The sequence below is a fragment of the Mesoplodon bidens genome (assembly GCF_964165515.1).
Source record: "Mesoplodon bidens genome assembly, chromosome: 3".
In the NCBI taxonomy this organism is placed as follows: Eukaryota; Metazoa; Chordata; class Mammalia; order Artiodactyla; family Ziphiidae; genus Mesoplodon; species Mesoplodon bidens.
Genome location: NC_138178.1, coordinates 127,793,549 through 127,816,609, shown reverse-complemented (window position 1 = coordinate 127,816,609; position 23,061 = coordinate 127,793,549). Strand labels below are relative to the sequence as shown.

At 38.2% G+C, this 23,061-nt stretch overlaps 1 protein-coding gene across 4 annotated transcripts in view; it reads right to left on the bottom strand.

Moving 5' to 3' along the window:
- KLHDC1 (kelch domain containing 1) overlaps positions 1-18,046 on the bottom strand; it is a 50,511-nt gene extending 32,465 nt beyond the window's left edge. For 2 of the 4 annotated variants that reach the window (XR_014015471.1, XM_081229948.1), the window contains exons 1-4: positions 17,872-18,046; positions 8,241-8,311; positions 7,644-7,761; positions 7,091-7,209 (exon numbers count right to left, since the gene is read on the bottom strand). Coding sequence is in view for 1 of the 4 variants with exons in the window: in XM_081229948.1 (XP_081086074.1) it covers positions 7,091-7,209; positions 7,644-7,761; positions 8,241-8,311; positions 17,872-17,967 (404 nt within the window). In the remaining 3 variants the exon portion in view is untranslated. Of the gene's footprint in view, positions 1-7,090; positions 7,210-7,643; positions 7,762-8,240; positions 8,312-13,293; positions 13,408-15,350; positions 15,500-17,871 lie in introns of those variants that run through there. The other 2 variants (XR_014015472.1, XR_014015473.1) reach the window with 2 other exon arrangements.
- Between the last annotated feature and the right edge of the window lie 5,015 nt (positions 18,047-23,061).

The window sequence follows — 23,061 nt, the reverse complement described above, 5'->3', positions numbered from 1 at the left end:
AGCCCACACGCAGCAACGAAGACCCAACACAGCCAAAAATAAATAAATAAATAATTAAATTAAATTAAAAAAAAAATGTTGACCATAGAATTACCATATGACCCACCTAAAAGAATTAGAAAAAGAAGAACAAACAAGGCCCAAAGTCAGCAGAAGGAAAGAAATAACAAAGATCAGAGAAGAAATAAATAAAATAGAGATTTAAAAAACTAATAGAAAAGATCAATGAACATAAGAGCTGGTTCTTTGTAAAGATACACAAAATTGAAAAATTTTTAGTCAGACTAATCAATAAAGAAAGAGAGAAGACCCAAATAAATAAAATCAGAAATAAAAGAGAAGTTACAACCAATACCACAGAAATACAAATCATAAGAGATTACTATGAACAATTATAAGCCAAAAAAAAGAACAACCTAGAACTGGATAAACTCCTAGAAACATACAAAATCCCAAGACTGAATGAGCAAGAAATAGAAAATCTGAACAGACTGACTACTAGCAATAAAATTGATCAGTAATCAAAAAAACTCCCAGGGCTTCCCTGGTGGCACAGTGTTTAAGAATCTGCCTGCCAATGCGGGGACACGGGTTCGAGCCCTGGTCCAGGAAGATCCCACATGCCGCAGAGCAACTAAGCCCGTGCGCCACAACTACTGAGCCTGCGCGTCTGGAGTTTGTGCTCCACAAGAGAGGCCACGACAGTGAGAGGCTTGTGCACCACAATGAAGAGTGGCCCCCGCTCGCTGCAACTAGAGAAAGCCCTCGCATAGAAACGAAGACCCAACACAGCCATAAATCAATCAATCAATCAATCAATCAATCAATCAATCAATCTCCCAAAAAACAAAAGTCCAGGACCAGATGGCTTCACAAATGAATTCTATCATACCTTCAAAGAAGATTTAACACCTATCCTTCTCAAACTATTCCAAAAAAACTGAAGAGGAGAGAAAACTTCCAAACCCATTCTACAAGGCCAGCATTACCTTGATACCAAAATCATAAAAAGACACTACAAAAAAAGAAACATACAGGCTAATATCCCTGGCGAACATAGATACACAAATCTTCAACAAAACACTAGCAAACTGAATTCAACAATATGTTAAAAGGATCATACACAATGATCAAGTGGGATTTATCCCAGGAATGCAAGGATGGAATGCAAGGATGGTTCAGTATCCATAAATCAATCAACATGACACACCACATTAACAAAATGAAGGATAAAAATCACGCAATCAACTCAATAGCTACAGAAAAAGTATTTGACAAAATCCAACATCGATTCATGACAAAAACTCTCAACAAAGTGGGTAGAGAAGGAACATACATCAACACAATAAAGGCCATTTTTGACAAACCCACAGCTAACATCATAGTCAATGGTGAAAAGCTGAAAGCATTTCCTCTAAGATCAGGAACAATACAAGGATGCCCCCTTTTTTACTTAATATAGTATTGGAAATCCTAGCCACAGCAATCAGAGAAGAAAAAGAAATAAAAAGCATCCAAATTGGAAGGGAAGGAATAAAACTGTCACTATTTGCAGATGACATGATTCTATATATAGAATACTCTAAAGAGTCCACCAAAAAACTATAGATAAATGAATTCAATAAAGTTAAAGGACACAAAATTAATAGACATAAATCTATTGCATTTCTATACACTAATAATGAACTATCAGAGACAGAAATCAAGAAAATAATTCCATTTACAATTGCATCAAGACGAATAAAATACCTAGGAATAAATTTAACCAAAAAGGTGAAAGACCTGTACTCTGAAAACTATAAGGCACTGATGAAAGAAATTGAAGGTGACATGAATAAGTGGAAAGATATTTCATGTTCATGGATTGGAAGAATTAATATTGTTAAAATGTCCATACTACCCAAAGCAATCTACAGATTCAATGCAATCCTTATCAAAATACTGATGGCATTTTTTTCACAGAGCTAGAACAAATAATCCTGAACCACAAAAGACTCCAAATAGTCAAAATAATCTTGAGAAAGAAGAACAAAGCTAAATGTATCATGGTCCCTGGTTTCAAACTATACTACAAAGCTACAGTAATAAAAACAGTAAGGTTCTGGTACAAAAATAGACACATAGATCAATGAAACAGAATAGAGAGCCCAGAAGTATACCCATGCACGTATGCTCAGTTAATCTACAACATAAGAATATACAATGGAGAAAAGACAGTCTCTTCAATAAGTGGTGTTGGGAAAACTTACAGCTACTTATAAAAGAATGAAACTAGACCATTTTCTCACACTATATACAAAAATAAACTCAAAATGCATTAAAGACTTAAGCATAAGACTTGATACTATAAAAACTCTAGAAGAAAACTTAGGCAGTACACTCTTTGAAATCAGCCTTAGCAATATTTTTTAACTCAGTATCAACTCATAATATTTTAACTCAGTATCAGTTAAAAAAAAACCCAGTTAAAAAATGGGGAAAAGACCTGAATAGACATTTTTCCAAAGAACACATACAGATGTCCAACAGGCACATGAAAAGATGCTCAGTATCACTAATCGTCAGGGAAATGCAAACCCAAACCACAATGAGATGTCACCTTATACCTGTCAGAATGGCTATTATCAAAAGGACAAGATGGGCTTCCCTGGTGGCGCAGTGGTTGAGAGTCCACCTGCCGATGCAGGGGACACGGGTTCGTGCCCCGGTCTGGGAATATCCCACATGCCGCGGAGTGGCTAGGACCGTGAGCCATGGCCGCTGAGCCTGCACGTCCAGAGCCTGTGCTCCACAATGGGAGAGGCCACAACAGTGAGAGGCCCACATACCGCAAAAAAAAAAAAAAAAAAAAAAAAAAAAAGGACAAGAAATAACAAGTGTTGGCACAGATGTAGAGAAAAGGAAACCTTCATGCATTGTTGGTGGGAATGTAAATTAATACAACCACTATAGAAAACAGTATGGAGGTTCCTCAAAAAATTAAAAATAGATCTACCATACCATCCAGCAATGCCACTCCTATTTAACCAAATAAAATGAAAACACTTATTCAAAAAGATATATAGGCTTCCCTGGTGGGGCAGTGGTTGAGAGTCCACCTGCCGATGAAGGGGACGCGGGTTTGTGCCCCGGTCCGGGGAGATCCCACATACCATGGAGTGGCTGGGCCCGTGAGCCATGGCCGCTGAGCCTGCGCATCCAGAGCCTGTGTTCCACAACGGGAGAGGCCACAACGGTGAGAGGCCCGCGTACCGCAAAAAAAAAAACAACAAAAAACCCCAAAAAGATATATACACCCCAATGTTCATTGCAGCATTATTTACAATAGCCAAGATATGGAAGCAACCTGTGTCCATCAACAGATGAATGGATAAAGAAGATGTGGTGTGTATGTATGTACACACACACACACACACACACACACACAATGAAATATTACTCAGCCATAAAAAAGAATGAAATTTTGCCATTTGTGACAACATGGATGGACTCAGAGGATATTATGCTAAGTGAAATAAATCAGAGAAAAACAAATACTGCATGTTTACACTTATGTGTAGAATGTAAAAATCAAAACAAAGAATAAATATGAAAAAACAGATACAGGGAACGAACTAATGGTTGCTAGAGGGGAAGGGTGGGGGATGGGTGAAATAGTGAAGGGATGAAGAGGTACAAACCACCAGTTATAAAATTTAAAAACTAGGGCTTCCCTGGTGACGCAGCGGTTGAGAGTCCGCCTGCCGATGCAGGGGACACGGGTTCGTGCCCCAGCCTGGAAGATCCCACATGCCTTGGAGTGGCTGAGCCTGTGAGCCATGGCCACTGAGCCTGCGCATCCAGAGCCTGTGCTCTGCAAGAGGCCACAACAGTGAGAGGCTCGTGTATGCAAAAAAAAAAAAAAAAAAAATTAAAAAACTAAATAATAAAAGATAAACTTGGATTCATATCTCATACCATTCACAGGTTTTTACTGGTTCTTTTTTTTTTGGCTGTGCCACACGGCTTGCAGGATCTTAGTTCCCCGACCAGGGATCAAACTCATGCCCTCAGCAGTGAAAGTGTGGAGTCCTAACCACTGGACCTCCAGGGAATCCCTCCCAGGTTTTTAAAAATAACAAAAGTACTAGAGGAAAATATGTGATAATTAGTTTATAATCTTGGAGTGGAAAAAACTTTTGCAATTGACTCAAAGTCAAGAAGCCAGAAAAGAAATTATTGATAAATTTACCTAAATAACAGCTTTAACAAGCTGTTTAATACATTCAAAACACACTTTATGCAAAGTCAAAAGACAAATGACAACCTGGAAAAAATATTTTCATATGTCACAGTCAAACCCTAATCTCTTTATACATAAATAACTCCTAGAAATCAAGATTATAAATTCCAACAATCAAATAAAAAATAATTAGCAAAGGATTTATTTTTCAGTTCAGAGAAAAAGAAATAAAAATTGCTTTAAATATATGAAAATTAAAATAAGACTGAGGCATCACATCTCACCTATCAATTTGGCCAAAAACATCTAAGTTTGCCTGCAAATTCTTGGCAAGGCAGTGAACAAAGAGGCACTCCATTACTGACAACACAAAACAGCACAACTTTATTGGAGGAAAAGTTGGCAAAATCCAATGTTATGGATTGAATTGTCTCCCACAAAATTCATTTATAGAAGTCCTAATCCCCTGTATTTAGAATGTGACATTATTGGCTACTCAAAGCAGAGTACTAATGGTTATCAATTTGTAGGGTCAGAGAAAGCAACAACAGCATAATCAGAGTTGGTTTCTCTTTAAATCTGATTAATCCACAATTCAAAGGTTTAAGATTTTCCTTTCCAAATTCTCATATTCTAGAGAGTATTTTGATCCATGTACCTTTTCATGACCAAGATAATCTTATTCCTTACCCTCTGGAATTCTGATATGCTTTTTGAGAATTATAAAATACTTTGTCAAATTTTAATGTCTGCCTTTTGTATTCAAAATATAAATGTGTATTATTTAAACTGATTGTTTTTTAAAACTTAACACCCTCCATCTTAATTATTATAAGTGCCCCCTGCAGTTTAAAAAGAGATTTTTAAAAATAAACTGAATATTGGGCTTCCCTGGTGGCTCAGTGGTTGAGAGTCCACCTGCCGATGCAGGGGACACGGGTTCGTGCCCCAGTCCGGGAAGATCCCACATGCCGCGGAGCGGCTGGGCCCATGAGCCATGGCCGCTGAGCCTGCGCGTCCGGAGCCTGTGCTCCGCAACAGGAGAGGCCACGACAGTGAGAGGCCCGCATACCGCAAAAAATAAAAATAAAAATAAAAACAAAACAAAATAAAATAAACTGAATATTGAATAAAGCAGAGTAGGAATTATTGCAATTAAGAAGGTAAAACAATTATATTTTCTAGAAATAAAAACATAAGAATAATAAAAAAAGAATGTGACCTTATTTAGAGACAGGGTCCTCATAGAGGCAATCAAGTTAAAATGAAGTCATAAGGGTAGGTCCTAATCCAATATGACTGGTATTCTTACAAAAAGGGAAAATTTGGAGACAGACAAGCACACAGAGAGAATGCTATGTGACTATGAAGGCAGAGATCAGAGTGTTGCTTCAACACACCAAAGGTTGTCAACAAATGACCAGAAGCTGCGGACAGGAATAAAACAGATTCTTTCTCAAAACCCAGAGAACGAACCAACCCTGCTGACACCTTGATCTCAGACTTCTAGCCTCCAGAACTATGAGACGATACATTTCTGTTGTTTAAATTATTCAGTTTATAGAACTCTGTTACAGCAACCCTAGCAAAACAAACATTTATCACAATTATAAATGTATTACCCTTTGACCAGAAATCAAATTCTGGAATTTTATCCAACAAATAGATCTGCAAACATGTGTATATATACACAAAGATATTCATTTAATCTAAGTGTTGCGCCATCTATATGGGACAGGTTAAATAAACTTGGTATATCCACACAGGAGACTACTATGCAGCTGTAAAAACAAAAACAAAATCAAGATTTCTAACTAGAGATACAGAAAGATGAAAGTTTCCCATGGTATACTGTTGACTAAAAGAAGTCCAGTGGTTAAGACATTGCACTTCCAATGCAGGGGGTACGGGTTCGATCCCTGGTCGGGGAACTACAATTCCCATATGCCATGTGGCATGGCCCCCTCAAAAAAACAAAGGAAGCAGCAGGGTGCAGAATAGTGTACAGAGTACACCGATATTTGTTTAAGGAGGAGGAAGAGAAGAGCACGTACCTATGTATTTGCTTCTATCTGCATAAAGTCACAGGGATCGCAGTTGTTCCCAAACTTGCCTGCACTTGGAATCACCTGAGGAGCTTAAAAAAATCATACCCCCAGTGCCTGTAATTTGATTAGTTCTGCAGTATCACCTGGGCTTCAGAGCTTTTAAAAGATCCCCAGATTGGGCTTCCCTGGTGGCGCAGTGGTTGAGAGTCCGCCTGCCGATGCAGGGGACACGGGGTCGTGCCCTGGTCTGGGAGGATCCCACGTGCCGCGGAGCGGCTGGGCCCGTGAGCCATGGCTGCTGAGCCTGCGCATCCGGAGCCTGTGCTCCACAACGGGAGAGGTCACAACAGTGAGAGGCCCATGTACCGCAAAAAAAACCAAAAAAAAAAAAAAAATCCCCAGATTATTTCTATGGCAGACAAGTTTGAGAACCACTGCTATAAAAATACAAAAGATATTAATAAAAGTAGCTAATTGTGCATGTGAAGGGTGGGAACAGGATGGATGAGGACAGGAGTGGGAGCCAGACTTTTCATTGTATCCTTTTTAATATGGTTTTGATTTTTGAACCATGTAACTGTATTAACGATTCAGAAAATTAATAAAGTAACGAATTTTTAAAAACCAAATAGCTGCTTCCACCATGTTTATTCTTATGACCTGGCTCTTATCCAGGGTTCAAAACTGCCTTTAACATCAGTGTCAAAACAAGTTTGTAAGTATCTTGAAAAAAATTTCAGACTTTCAAGTTTTCTCTATTTTGGTCACAAGCTGTAATCCTTACTTGAGTGCGGTTAATGAGATCGTCTTGCTGCATTACCTGTCTTTATATACCCAGCAGGAAAGTTTATCACGTGGTGTGGGTGGTTGACCTTCAAAGTTGGTGATTTTTTCCCAAACATAGGTTCCATCTCTTGTTCGCAAATTAACAAAATAAAGCTTTTAAAAGAGGAGAACACCATTAGCAGACAGGACATTGGAAAATTAAACATATGTCACAGGGATATGTGATCCAAAATTAATATTACTTTTTCATTTTTAAAAGGTAAAAATTTGAATTGTAGAGTTAATGAAAATGGGACTATGTTTTAGAAGCAAAAATGATAATATGAAAAATACTGAAATGGATCTTTTCCCATCATGCTCTTGCCCTATGAATATCAACTAAGTACATAGTTAATTCTGAAGCAGAAAGACATGGCAGAAGAGAGGAGCACAATGCTGCATTTTCACCCTATCTTTAAAAGCTTATCATCATAAGCTCAAGCTTTTCTACATGTCTTCTTTATAAAATACATTCGTAAACTTGTGAGATGAAGTGACACATTAAACATTACATTTTTCTGCGCTCCTGAATTGAAAAAAGAAATTACTCGATTGCTGTATCCTTTGTCATCATATCCTCCAAAAACGTATAGCTTTCCATTAATGCAAGCACCGCAACTTCCTGACATGGAGGTAGGGAGTTCTCCTTCCATGAGGTGCATCGTCCTGCAGCAAGAATAACGTGGAATTCCGTAACTTTCCAGAAAAGCATATTAAAATTCCCTTTGAACTCCATGAGTACTTTTTCAATGAAAACTGTCACTGACAATTACAATTAAGATGTAATGGTAGCCAATACTGTAAAAACTGTAAGAAGATCCATGGTAAAGATTTTTCAACCTACTGGGGAAAAAAAAGTTACAAAATCTTCACATGTCCCCAGAATTGGGAATTAGTTAGTAGAACAAAGCAAAGTCTTCAGAAACAGCCCTAGTCTTGAGAGGAATAGTAGAGGACAAAGAATGGAGAGAGGAAGCGAGTTGGGGAAAGAAACAGCCAGAGAGAATAAAGCATTGAAAGAAAAGGAAAGGGAGACAATACAATGTTGCAGCATGTTCTAAGTATGGTCTCAGACTCCCTGTGGGCTATGAAAGCAGTTATAACAGATATTAAGACTGGACATTCTGCAATTTAAAGTTACTTACCACAACCCACTATCAATCTCATAGGTCCAAATCTCATCATTAGGCAAATATACTTCATTGTCTTCAATAGACTAAAAACACAGAATACATAAAATTATGTTTATTAATTACAAAGTAACAACTAAATAGTTCCTCAGGATGGGAAAACTGCAATGGAAATAGTACAAAACACAAAACCATAAACAGCCTCAAAGATGACTTTTTCAACGGAAATAAAGATAGATCAAAAGAGAAGGGGAAGAGAGACATTTTCTAAGAGAAAGTGGGCAAACAATAAGGGTTAGAATACAAAATAGCAAGTACGTGAGTCTCAAGAAAAGACTCAGGGTAGTTAAACCTTACAAGGAATTTCAAGTAAGAGAAAATAGCAAAACAATAACATTACAGCAGAATACTGAAGAATGTGAAGCCAGGAAGAAAAGGAGTATCAAAAAAGGGCAATATATTTTGGGTGAAGAGAAGGAGTTAAGAAAGGAAACTTAAAGTATAATTAAGAACACTGTATCATATACCTTGATTCACTAAACATATTTTTGAGTGCCTACTATGTGCAAGCATAGTGTTAGATATTCATTAAATATAGAATCTAAGGATCAAGATAAATTTAGCTAGTCAAAATGACAACTCAGAATCTGAATAATCTCTAAAGAAGCCGATAACATAAACAGAAGAGTACATTCTGATATTTAGGATGAAAAGAAAAATTAGAATAATAATTTTCTTTATGTTAAGTTTAAAAACTTAGGGGTTAAAACAAATCCTTACATAAATCTATCATGAGTACTTAGAATTTATAAAATAACTCAAAAATAGCTAGTTGTAAAAGATGTCAGTTTAAGAATTTCTAAGACTATATGATGCATAAATTATTAACATGCTAAGCAGAGTTAGCTAATTTTCTCATTGCTATGTTAGTTAAATTTTTAAAATAGTATCTTGGCTACCAGGTCTGTCTATGCCTCTGTCTCTCTCTCTCACACACACTCTCTGTCTCACACGCACACTCTCTCTCACACACACACAGCAGAAAACCATTATATTAATTCCAAGGAAACTTCCACTCATGTCTGACTGAGGAAACCATATTACATGGCTAAGTAAATAACTGTTAAGAAAGGGAGATTATAATTGCTTGATTCTAAAGTTTAATGGCATCAGGCTCTAGTAGTCTCACGCGTACACAATTACAACAGAAATAGTATGAAAATGGATTCTGTTACTATTCTGCTTAAGTCCCTTCAGTGCTTCCCTGTTGCTCTCAGGATAGTCTAAAATCCTTATGATTCTGTGCTATATGGTACCTGCTATCCCTCCAAAGTTCTTCTTGCCTTTAGTCATTATGCTCCAGTCTTCTTTCAGTTTCCTTCTTACTTTCTCAGCAATTTCACTCTAAATTATCCCTTCTCTTCTACATCATCAAGTTTCCTTTTCTACTAGATCACTCCTATCAATAACTAAACATGCCTTAGTATAACTCATCTTTAAAAAACAACAACAAAAAAAAAAACCCAACTCTCCCATAACTCTTTCTCTTATTTCTCTGCTCCCTTCACAACAAAAGTTCCATACTGAGTTAACTATAGTGGAAGTCTCCATTGCTTCACCTCTCATTATTTCATCAGTCCAGACTAATCAATCCAGACTCATTCCACTAAACCTGCTTTTGTCAAGGTCACCCTAAAAAAAGAGAACTAGTGAACTGATTCATCCAGAAACATAGCCCAGAGAGATGGAATATATAAAAAAGAAGAGACATGGAGGAAGAGAGAGAAGAACTAAGTCTAATCAGAATTACATTAGGATGTAATAGAGAGAATGAGGAAGAGGCAATATTTGAAGAGACAAAGCCTGAGAGTTTTGCAAAATTGCTGAAAGTCATCAATCCTGAGATCTACGAAGTCCTAACAAGTTCCAAGCAGGGTAAATAAACAGAAATCCATACCTAGATACATCATAGTAAAACTGTATATCAAAGAAAAAGATACACTCTTAAAAGCTGCCAGAGAAAAGAAAGATCATCTTCAAATGAATGGCAACTAATGACTGACTTCTCATTAGCAACAACTCAAGAATAAATCATATTAGCCAATGTGCTTAATGAAAGTAACTGTCCACCTAGAATTCTATACTCAGTAAAAATATCTTTTAAGAACCGAGGTAAAATAAAGAAATTTTCAAACAAAAACTGAGACAGCTGGCCAATAATAGACTCTCACTTTAAGAAATTCTAATAGATGTTGTACTTCTGGCAAAAGACAAATGATCAAAATTAAACATCTGAAATGCAACAAGCAATAGTGTGACAAGATAATGGTAAAGTGTGTGGGTAGATTTAAACATAAAAAAGGCTAAGCTTTTTCTGATGCCTAATTTAAGGCGGGGGCTGTGGCAAGACTATTCAAGGTGGGTGGCGGGGAGGAAAGGAAGGCATCATTTGACAATTCTAGGAATGAAAAAGGGGCCATATCTATAGCTACTATAGAGAATAAGTAGTATTATGAACAACTTGAGTTTATGCCAATAAATTTTAAAACCTAAATGAAATGGATAGAAATGGATAGACTCCTGGGGCTGGAGGTGGGAGTGAGGAAACTTGACTCAAGAAAAAAAGGAAAATGTGAATAATCCCACAGCTTTAAATAGACTGAATCAGAGATTTAAAACCTCCTCCACAAAGCACCAAACCCAGATGGCTTTAAAGATGAATTCTTACAAACACTCAAAGAACAAATAATTTAATCTTCCAAAAAATCTATTCCAGAATATAAAACACTACCCAATCCATTTTTGAACATAGATGTAAAATTGCTAAAAAAGTAATTAGTAAATAGGATCCAGTGATGTATAAAAAGGGTAATACATTACACTAACTTGTGCTTAATCCAAGGAATGGAACATTGGTTTAATATTACAAATATTACTTTTTTTTTGTATAAGTCATCATATTAAGAGATTAAAGAAGAAAAAGCAATTCTCAGTATGATGCAAAAAAACCACTCTTGAAAACTCAACATTCATAAATTGAAAATCGGGTAGAAGGGCATGTCATTAATTTGAAAAAGGCCATCTACAAACAAACAAACAAGCAAAACCCTAAAGCAATCATCAAACTTAATGGTTAATAGTTGAAAACAATCACTCTAAGATTAGGACCAAGAAAAACTGGCTTCTATTTAACACTGTACTTCAGGTCCACCAGTGTAGAAAAGAAAAGGAAATAAAAAGGAATAAAGATTGGGATGCAAGAAACAAAACTGTCATCATCTGTAGATTACATGACTCTACAAAGAAAATAAAAAGATAATTAATGGATGAATTTCAAAAATTAATATAAGAAAGCTTGCCAGAATCAAAAATATTCAAGTCAACTGCATTTCAAAACACGAGCAACAATCAAGAAATTTAATTTTTTTTAAAGAAATTTAGTTTTTAAAAAACAATAAAAAATACAAAGAAGCCAAGAATAAACCCAACAAAAGATATACAAGATCCCTATGAAGATACTATAAAACTCTATTGAAAGACATCAAAAAGTCCGGCATAGAGAGACATACTATATACCTGGATTTGAAGTCTCAATTTCATAACATGTTTATCACCCTCAAATGATCTAAGATTGAGTACAGTAACATAAAATCTCAATATGGTACTTTATTTGACAATCTGATTCTAAAGTTTATACAAATGAGGAGGCACTGTGGAAAACAATTTAGCAGTTCTAAAAGTTGAATGCAGAATAACCATTTGACCCAGGAATTCCACTCCTAGGTACCCAAAAGAATAAAAAATAGGGGCTCAGATACTTGTATGCCAATATTCATATCAGGACTATTCACAATACACAAAAGGTGGCAACAACCCAAGTGTCCCAACAACAGATGAATGGATAAACAAAATGTGGTATATGCAATACAGTGTAATCGTATTCACCATAAAAAGGAAGAAAGTTCTGATACATACTGCAACACAGCGAACCTTGAAAATATTATGTTAAATAAAATAAGCCAGACTCAAAAAGACAAATATTGTATGATTCCATTTATATGAAATATCTAGGAAAATGCAAATACATAAAGACAGAATGATTAGAAGTTAGCAGGGACTGGGGTAAGGAAGGAGAGTTTCTGTTTGGAGTAATGAAGAGTTTTGGAACTAGATAGTGGTAACACTGCACAACATTGTGAATGTAATTAATGCCGCCGAACTGTACAGTCACCTGGTTAAAATGGCAAATTAAATGTTTTATATATTTTACTATTATTGAAAAATAGTAAAGAAAATTCATACAAAAGAACAAAAGGCCCTAAATAACCAAAATATTCCTAAAGAACAAGAACAAGATAGGGTGGGGATGGGGCTTTTACCACCCAACATTTAGACTTCTAGTAAAGCCGTTGTAATTTAGATACTGAGGTTCTGTCACAAGAATAAATAAACAGACAAACTGCACAGAATAAAGAACTTAGAAACAGACCACACATACATGGAAACTTGATGTGTAACAGACTGAGTTGGCATGTTAGTAGGGAAAGAGGGGATTATTTAATATATGACACAAGAACAACTGGTTATCCACACTGAAAATATAATGAAATTGAATCCCTGCCTTAAACCAACCAAATAAAAAATTCAGATTTAAGAAAAAAAGATTTAAACATGAAAGGCAAAACCAAAAATCATTTAGAAGACAATACAGGAGACTTTATGATATCCACAATGGGAAAGATTTCTTAAGATGCAGAAAGCACAAAGCATTAAGGAAAAGACTGAAATTACGTTAAAATTAAAAACTTCTGTTGAACAAAGGGTAATCATCAAGAAAGTGCAAAGATAAGCTACAAACTAAGAAGGCATATTCAACTCATACAACTATATAATTAAAGTATTCCTATAAATCAGTAAAAGACAACTCAATAGACAAAGGAGCAAAAGACAGGAACCAGCATTTTTACAGAAGAGAAAACACAAATAGTTCATAAGGCTATGAAAATACATTCCACTGTAATCGTGGAAAGTAAACAAAAACCACAATGAAATATCATGTCACACTCACTGGATTGGCAAAAACTTTAAGGCCAGATGGCATCAAATGTTGTCAAGGATGTGGAACAAGGAGGGGACTGGTGGTAGTGTAGATTGATACAAATATTTTGGCAACACTGACATTCCCAAGTAAATGTGGAGATGTGTGCATCAGGCAACCCAGCATTCCATTCCTTGGTATATGCCCTAGGGAGTGTACATGTCCTGCTGCGTGTATAACAGGAGATATGTTACCAAGAATGCTCAATGTAGCATTGCTTACAACCCAGAAAGCCCCTGAAGCATTCAAATATTCATCAATAGTGGAATAGATAAGGAAATTGCCATAAATTCACACAATAGAATATTATACAGGACACACATCAAATGAACGCATCCAGGGATGATTTTCAAAATATTTAATAACTGAGCAGCACAGAAACTAACCAAACAGAATAAACACCAAGTAAACACAGGTACAGCCATGCAAGTGCACACCAGCTGAATACAAGTAATGTGTGAATCTAAAAAACATAATGTTAACTAAAAGAATTAAGTCATGAAAGAGAACACATGCTCTGATTCAAAAACCAAATAATATATTCTTTAGAGACAGATGCATGTGATAAAACTATAAAGAAAATAGTGATTAATAAGAAATCAAGAGAGTGGTACCCTGTGAGGGTGGGAGGAAAAATATAATCAGTGAAGGATAAACAGGAGGCTTCTAAGGTACTGATTCTAGCTGATTTTTTAATCTGGAAGTTAAACACGACAGTTATTTTACATACTCTTTTGTACATACATTTCAAATTTTTAAATTAAAGAATAAAACTTTAAGAAATGAATATTAGGTAGCTCACGGAATCATCAGGGAAGCTGGAGAACCAGCCTCTGATCTATGTAGAGAGGAGCAAGGCCTGAAACCCTTCCAGAGAACCAGTCTGATGCGCAAACTGCCCCGTCACTGGTGAGCATCACACTGCCGCTTGTAGCACTGCCTTTTGCCAGGGACCTTATCTTCCTACAACTTCTACTGCTTGCTAAGAATCCTCTTTAGGTCCTGACCTTTACAGGTTTATTCCTGAGCCCATATCTAGCACACATACATCTAACAAACAGCATCCAAGTTACTTGCTCACAACCTAGCTGCAAGGGAAGCTGAAAAATACCTGGCATTCAGGCTCTTTTATATTGGGCACCTACCATGAGCTATGCCCAATTCTGGACACTGGAGACACAATAGGGAACAAAACCCCCTTCTTTATAGAATATACATTCTATGAAGGTAGGTAGGAGGTACTCAGAAAACTAAAATAAATACTCCAACAAGACTCGCTTAGTGGGGGACACTACAAGAGGAAGGGGATTCAAATGCTGGGCATCTAAAAAGAATAAATGTCTTCCACATAATATGGATGGTCTGTGTCACCATCTATGAATATATAAAGTGAACTATTAAGTTAAAGAAATACACACTTAAGGCTTTTAATACACATTGCTAAATTTCTCTTCAGAAAAGGTTACCAGTGCATGAGTAATTCATTTCCCCAAGCTCTTCTCAAAAATTCTTCTTAATATTTGCAAATTGGAAAAGAAAAAATTCATTATTTTCAGCTGGGTTTGATTCATATTCTATTTTTATTTCTTCTTTTGTAAACTGCTGTGCAAATCCATGCTCATTTTTCAAGGGAAATATTCATCTTTAATTTTACAGGACCTTTGTCTATCATAAACGTTGCAAATACCTCCCCCAGTTTGTCATTTGCCTTCTTACTTTATGGTGTTTAAAAGGCACAGATTTTAATTTTTTAAAACTTTGATCTTGACTTCTCTAAGATGATTAAACAATTTTCACTTACATTAAAAAATTTTTTGGTCTACCAATCTTTTTCCCTTATAGTTTTTTCCCAATTCAGTTTTTCTTTTCCCAACTCAAGATTTTACAAGAGTCACATATTTTCTTTGGTATCATATAGCTTAACTTCTCTACATTTGTCAATCCTAAAACTCCACTATCATTTTCCTCCAGCTGTCCCAGGACCATTTATTGAATAAGCAATTGTTTTTCCAGAATTGAAATGCTACCTTTTATATACAAAATACTCTTATATGCTTGGCTGTTTGTTATTTCTTCTCCATTCCATCATGCTTTCTCAGTGTGCATCAGGACCACTGATTTAAAAGTATCATAATATGTTTTAATATCTGGTAGTATAAACCTTCATTCTTTTCAGACATTTTCTAAATTGATTCTTCTTCCCTTTAAGTCCTATTCAAAACAGAAATATATAGTTAAACAGATTCAGCTGCTAGCTTCTATAAGGAAAAGTTTAGGGCAAAATGTATTAATATCAATTGTGTTAGGGAAATAAAACTGTTCCTATGATTAAGCAGTAAGAAGAAAGCATATCATCTGTAAGGATGCTAAAACACTGTGCTCCTCCTCCAAAATTTCGAAAAAACTACTCACAACTTTTAAATGCTCCTAGTTGCAATACTGAAGTTTGTATGAATTTCAGTAATGTGGAAAGGATATGGAAGAACTAGGAGCAAGAGAATATTCTGGCACCAATTATAATTTATTGCTTACTTTTTTCAGCTTTGTTGCTCTAGAGGTAGGGCTGTTTTCAGATACAAAGTCCTTTAGAAAATGCTCAACGATAGAGTAATAAGTAATTTAGACAGATATATGTTGGCCATTCAAGCTTTAGGATATACATTTGTCAATTTTAACACACATTGTGTTAATGAAGAGGAAAATTGTGCTTGGAACATACAATCTGGAATCATCTGACCATTATTCTGACCATTATTATTCTGACTACTGGATTACCTCCAGATTCCAGGGTCTTTTAGCTGTTCAGAAGGATCTGAATAAAACAATTGTGGGAAGGATTCTATTTTTTCTCACGATATGCCATGTCTTCTTTTCTGCCTCCTACTCTCCCTTTCCTTCCGCTTATGCCTTAGACATATTTTAAGCGCTGACAATCCCTGGAATTTAAAAAGTAGTAGACTTGATCTAAATCTGTGTGGTACTTTCCAGGGTGGTTCATACAGCATTTACTCATTGGATCAATCAGTAGTAGGAGGTATTTCTATTCACTGACTGCCACCTGAAGACCTGAAATCTTATCAATTACACAATTTTCAAGATTAAAATGAGATATAAAAAATTCAGACATTTCAGTTATGGGCCCAACAGAAATCTATATTGTCACAAGATATAAGATATTACAGATTACTATTTTAAGTAAGTTTTTTTTCATTTAACTTTTACAATATTAAGAACCAATATAGCAGATGAAGTTTGACACCTGTACATCTTCAAGTGGCAGAGTTCAAAAACAATCAAAATATTTCTTCTGCAAAAACCATCATTATATCTAGACTACTTTTTCATCAAGAACAAATGGTGGAAATATTAGACCTTAAGAGAGCATAGTCACCTAATTTATGTTTATCATAGAAAAAATAGCCTTTGGAAATCCAATATACCTATGTTGGAACCTGCTGCCCTTGAGGTCAAACGGTCATTCAAATTATTTACTCTTACTGATTCATCTTCCTTATTTTTAAAATGGGGACATTACTTACCTTACAAGATATGGTAAGGATTATACAAGATTAGGGATATGAGATATCCTAGCACATGCCACGTATAGTAGGCACTCAAATGTGAGTTCTGATTTTCTCATCCTGATACTGAATCAAATTAAAAATAAACACACAAACAAAACAACAACAAAAACCAACTTGGATCTGAGAATCATTTAACATATACAGTATGTTCTTTATTTCAGTGAGCGATTCAGTCATGTTACATCTGTCACATAATAGCATCGAGTCAGTCAGAAAATTATAGGTTCTACATCCAGTAGAACTCCAGATGGCTTGCTTTTTTTTTTTTAAATCTGTAAACTAAAGGGGTTGTTTTCCATTTTTAGAATCCTTGATTCTATTATCCTACGATTATAGAGATAAAACAAATACACATATTCAAACCTCCACTGTAGTAAGAATTTTAAGGCATGATAAGTATATCGTCGCTAATACAAGTCTGTTTGGAGACTCGAAAAAATTTCGTAATTACCCCTTGGTAAAGGAATGCCACTAAAAATTACTTAGAAACACTTAAATGCTTCAGTGATTTCGATATTTCGGATCGCGCCGCGGGAATAAGTAAATATTTACAAAATAATATAGCACGGCATCCTCGGTGGGCTTTTTTGAGTCTGCGCAATTACAAATGATCATCAATCGCGCAGTAACCGACTGAGTGCTGGGTAAGCCGGGTTATCGGCCAGCTGCGAGGACCGGGGGAAACTGGAGAGTGGGAAGAGCCCCGGACTGGGGTTTGAAGGCTAGTTTCCTAGTGGAAGCAATGGCGGCGCGGCTTCAAGCCCTGGCGCGGCGGGAGAGCGGCCGATGGCGGAAGGCCGGGCGGGGCGCTGGGGGCGCTGGGGGCGCCGGGAGCGCCGGCCTGAGCCGCGGACCGGCCCCCGCGTCTGGGCCGGGTGTGGGCGGGTGCTCGGCGGCCACTCTGGCCGAGAAGCCGGGGGGGGCTCCCAGCGCGAGTCCGCCCCGTCCCGCCTCTTCCCCTTACCACGTAGCCCCCCCACACGTAGAGGAAGTTTCCGTCCACCACTGCGCAGTGGCCGCTGCGCTCCTCGGCCACGCAGAACAGCTGGGAGTCCGCCATCTGCGCCGTCGCTGGGCCCAGCCGCTCGGCGCGCTGCAGCCCCCTGCCCACGGAGCAGCCTTTCCTCCCGCCTGGCTCCTCCACGCACGAACGGAACGCGTCGAGGGTCGAGATTGGTGGGAAGGCGGCACCAGTGCGGCTGCGCTGTGCCGAAGCCCGCCCGGGAAGCCGATCCTGGGGCGGCGTCGCCAGTTAGGGATGCTTGAGGTCTGAGTGGGCAGGGAGGTTCCTTGGCTTCTCCGCAACCCTGCCACCCGCTGATTTCGTGTCATTTGCGATTGTGTTGTGTGGGCGGAACAACCTGTGTACCTTATCCAGTGGCTCAGTGGACTTCTGGTCCATGGGCTTGATGCTGCTGTGACTTAAATCAATATGTTAATACATTAATGCTTTGTGAGGGTTTGCCTTTTCCATTCAACCTCTAGCAGAGATAGTTATCCAGAGAGAGAGAGAGAGAGAGAGAGAGAGAGAGAGAGAGGACTTTAAATATATATGTATATATACATGTATATATATGTATATATATGTATATATAGATATACTTTTTTTTTTCAATTAAGAATTTTCTAAAACGTATGCCAGCAAACTACGGCCCTGCAGGCCAAATCTTTCCGCTGCCTGCTTTTGTAGCACCCACAAGCTAAGAACAGTTTTACATTTTTGAATGGTTGAAAAAAATTCAAAGAAGAATGATATTACTCATGAAAATGATAGAAATCCAAACTTCAGCATCTGTACCTAAAGTTTTATTGCCACACAACCACCCTAATTCGTTTAAGTATTGCCTATGGCAGCTGATGTAAGCCACAGAGTTGAGTAGACAGAGCTGAGTAGCTACAACAAAGACCAGAAAGCTCCCACTGCCGAAAATATTTACTGTCTGGCCCCTTCCAGAAAAAGCTGGTTAACCCTTGCTATAAAATGATGTACTGAAGTAAAACTAGGGCCAAGAGGGAAGAAAATAATTATACCAGCGTCTATAAATGCACTTGTCCAGAGTTACCCTTTGAAGAGAACGTGGCTGCCCACCGCTCAAAACAAGTTAATTTATTCATTTAATCGGTATATATTTATTAAGTGCCTGCTTGCTGTAGATAGTTGGTATTGAGGCCCTGTTAAACACAAACGCTGAAGGAATCAAGTATAATTGATTCCTCAGAGCCTTGTAGTAGTAGATACCAAAGAAATACTAAATATGTACATAATAAATATCTGTTGACTGAATGAATAAACAAAATGAATTTTAAGATGAATAAGACTTAGTTCTACCACAGGGACTCCAAAGTCCAGTTAGAGGGAAAGAGATGTAAAGAAATGCATGCAGTGTGGGATGAAAAGCGGCATAGTAGAAACGTGGACAAAATACAGCAGAAAAGCGGAAAGGAAATACACGATCTATTGGGCATGGGGGGCGCACAAAGGGATACACAAGTTTTTCATACAAGTTGTATAAATAGTTCCCTATGAGTGTAGAATGCTTGCAGGGAGCAGCCAAGGATAAAGCTGGAATAGTCAATCTTGCAGGTTTGTCATGCTAGAGTCTGAACTTTAACTGTAAGCCCAAAGGGTCTTAAGCAGGGGAGTAAATAATGTAACTTGATTATTAGAACTTTTACTTTGGATTGGCGGTGGGGGGGGGTGGAGGCGATCAGGACTGAAGGCATAAAGGCACATGGCCCATAGGACAGCTCTGGTGTAAAGTGGGTGCTCATCAATGGTAGTAGCAGTAGTAGTAACCCCTCTTGAGCACTGGCCTTGACCTCCATTTCCAGGGGTGAGGGGGGGTCCGTCTCCAGATGGCACCCTGTGTCCCTAGCAGTGACACGTTAGCTCTGGGGGTGCTGAGACCAGCTCTCATTGTTGTTATTAACGTATGGAACCTGGTGGTCCTTTGTCCCAGAAACTCCCTTTCCACCTGCAGTGGAATGCCAAAGCCCTCTCCAAGATTTCTGTGAATTCTTAGGGCTATAATCTCATAGTCACCTCTGGCTTTAAACTCCTACTGCTACTGGAATAATTCCATTTACAGGTTTATGGATCTTCTCCCCATGGAACTTGCTATTTCACATCACCCCAGACATGAAAAACATAGAAGCACATTATTTTCTTCCAAAACCCACTCTTTTTTTTTTTTTTTTTTTGGTACGCGGGCCTCTCACTGCTGTGGCCTCTCCCGTTGCGGAGCACAGGCTCCGGACACGCAGGCTCAGCAGCCATGGCTCACGGGCCCAGCCGCTCCGTGGCATGTGGGATCTTCACGGACCGGGGCACCAACCCGTGTCCCCTGCATCGGCAGGCGGACTCTCAACCACTGCGCCACCAGAGAAGCCCCAAAACCCACTCTTAAAGGTCATTTGTATTTCTACTAAATTTCACTGAAGTAAAAGGTAAAAGTAAAAAGATGACAGAGAAGGGGTTTATATCACAGAAAGAAAATAATTTCAAACAGAACATGATTACCCTCATTCCTAAAACCTCATCAGCCATGCCACCATTTTGGCCTTGTCAGAGACAAACCAGGTCAGACACTAGTTAAAGAGGCAAGGATAGATTTTGTTCAGTAACAAACTATTGTGATGGGGAAGAGGATGCACTGTGAACTGAACTGAACTTTGTGGAAACTGAAGGCAGGAGACTTTTTAAAGCTTTCAGTGTACCGAGGGAAGGCACTGAGGGGCGCTGAAGAGGGTTGATCCCTGTGGCTAGGCCATCTGGGCTTGTTAATTGGAGCATATCCAGAGAAGAAACAAACTTCTTCTATCTTTATGACTAGAGGCAGTGATGCAAGTTAAGGCAAGGCACCCAGTAAAATTAGGCCTTTATCTTCCCACAGGGCTGGGGAGCAAGAGTAAGAATTATCTCCCTATATGTTTGCATTTCAAAGAGCTCTCAGATGCTTGGAGACACAGTTTTCTTTGGTAAATTTATACCTCAAAGGCAGAGAAAGGATGTATAATTGCAAGCTTTTAAAGTAACTGCTATAAGGGGGCGTGGGAGGGAGGGTTCAGGGGCCTATCTGCCTATCACCAGGTTTGGGGCTGGAACAAACAGTAAATTCTCTTGGCAGCCTTGAGCTTTTTCAGGCAGGCCCTCTAAGGGGCACTGGAGTCATTCTAGGGGTGTGGCCTTGAGCTGTTAGAAACTATGCTAGTGCTTGTTCAAGTCTCAGTATGGCAGGGGCGCGGACGAAATCATTTGTGCCAAGAGTCTGCAGTTTTTACAAGTTAAGGTTGAGGCTTAGCTGAGAATAGGGCTCAGAGGAGCTTGACTAGAGTTTGGTCAAGAAGAGAGTCTTGATCACCTTTCCACTGGCCTTCTCTCCTTAGGCCCTAGCCTCAGGACACTCTGCTGACTCCTCTCTACATTCTCCCCTCCAAGACTGTCCCCTAGGAGTAGCACTCCTTTTAACATATGCAAAAATCAGCTCAAAATGCATGAAAGACTTAAAACATAAGACCTGAAGCCCTAAAACTCCTAGAAGAAAACAGGGGGAAAGCTCCTTGACATTGGTCTTGGCAGTGATTTTTTTTGGAGATGACACCAAAAGCATAGGCAACAGAAGCAAAAATAAGCACATGGGACTACCTCAAACTAAAAAGCTTCTGCACAGCAAAGAAAACAATCAACAAAATGAAAAGGCAACCTACAGAATGGTAGAAAATATTTCCCAATAATATATCCAGTGAAGGTTAATATCTTAAATATATAAGGAGGAATTCATAAAACTCAGTAGAGAAAAAAAAGATTAAAAAATGAGCAAAGGACCTGAACAGACATTTTCCCTAAAAAGACATACAAATGGCCAACAGGTACATGATGTATAATACCAACATGTACACCACTAATCATCAGGGAAATGCAAATCAAAACCACAATGAGATATTGTGCCACACCTAGTAAAAAGTCAAATATAGTAAGTGCTGGCAAGGATGTGGAGAAAAGGGAACCCTGTACACTGTTGGTGGGAATGTAAACTGGTGCAGCCACTATGGAAAACAATATAGATGTTCTTTAAAAAATTAAAAATAGAACTACCATATAATCTAGCAATCCCACTTCTGGGTTTATATCCAAAGGAAAAAAATCACTCTCTTCAAGAGATATCTGTACTCCCATGTTCACTGCAGCATTATTCACAATAGTTAATACATGGAAACAAACTGTTTGTCAGTGGATGGATGGATAAAGAAAATGTGGTATACATATACAATGGAATATTATTCAGCCTTAAAAAAGAAGGAATTCCTGGGCTTCCCTGGTGGCGCAGTGGTTGAGAGTCCGCCTGCCGATGCAGGGGACACGGGTTCGTGCCCCGGTCCGGGAAGATCCCACATGCCGCGGAGCGGCTGGGCCCGTGAGCCATGGCCGCTGAGCCTGCATGTCCGGAGCCTGTGCTCTGCAACGGGAGAGGCCACAGCAGTGAGAGGCCCGCGTACCGCAAAAAAAAAAAAAAAAAAAAAGGAATTCCTGACACTTGTGTCAACATGAATGAACCTGGAGGACATTATGCTAATTGAAATAAGCCAGATACAGAAAGGCACATGTTGCATGATCTCACTTATTTTATTTATTTATTTATTTATCTATTTATTTATTTATTGGACATGCTGCATGGCATGTAGGATCTTAGTTCCCCGACCAGGGATTGAACCCACACCCTCTGCAGTGGAAGTGTGGAGGCTTAACCACTGGACCACCAGGGAAGTCCCTGCATGATCTGACTTAAATGTGGGATCTAAAAATGTCCAACTCATAGAAACAGAGAGTAGAATGGTGGTTATCAGTGGCTGAGGGGTGGGAGAAATGTGGAGATGTTGGTCAAGGGTACAAACTTTCAGTAATATAATGAATAAATACTAGAGACGCAATGTATTACAAGTGACTATAGCTAATAATAATGTATCGTATACTTGAAATTTTCTGAGAATAGATCTGAAGTGTTTTCACCACACACACACAAAATGGTAACTATGTGAGGTGATGAATATGCTAATTAGCTTGATTGTGGTAATCATTTCAAATGTAAACATATATCAAAACATCACATGTGCACCTTAAATACTTACAATTTTTATTTGCCAATCGTTCTTCATA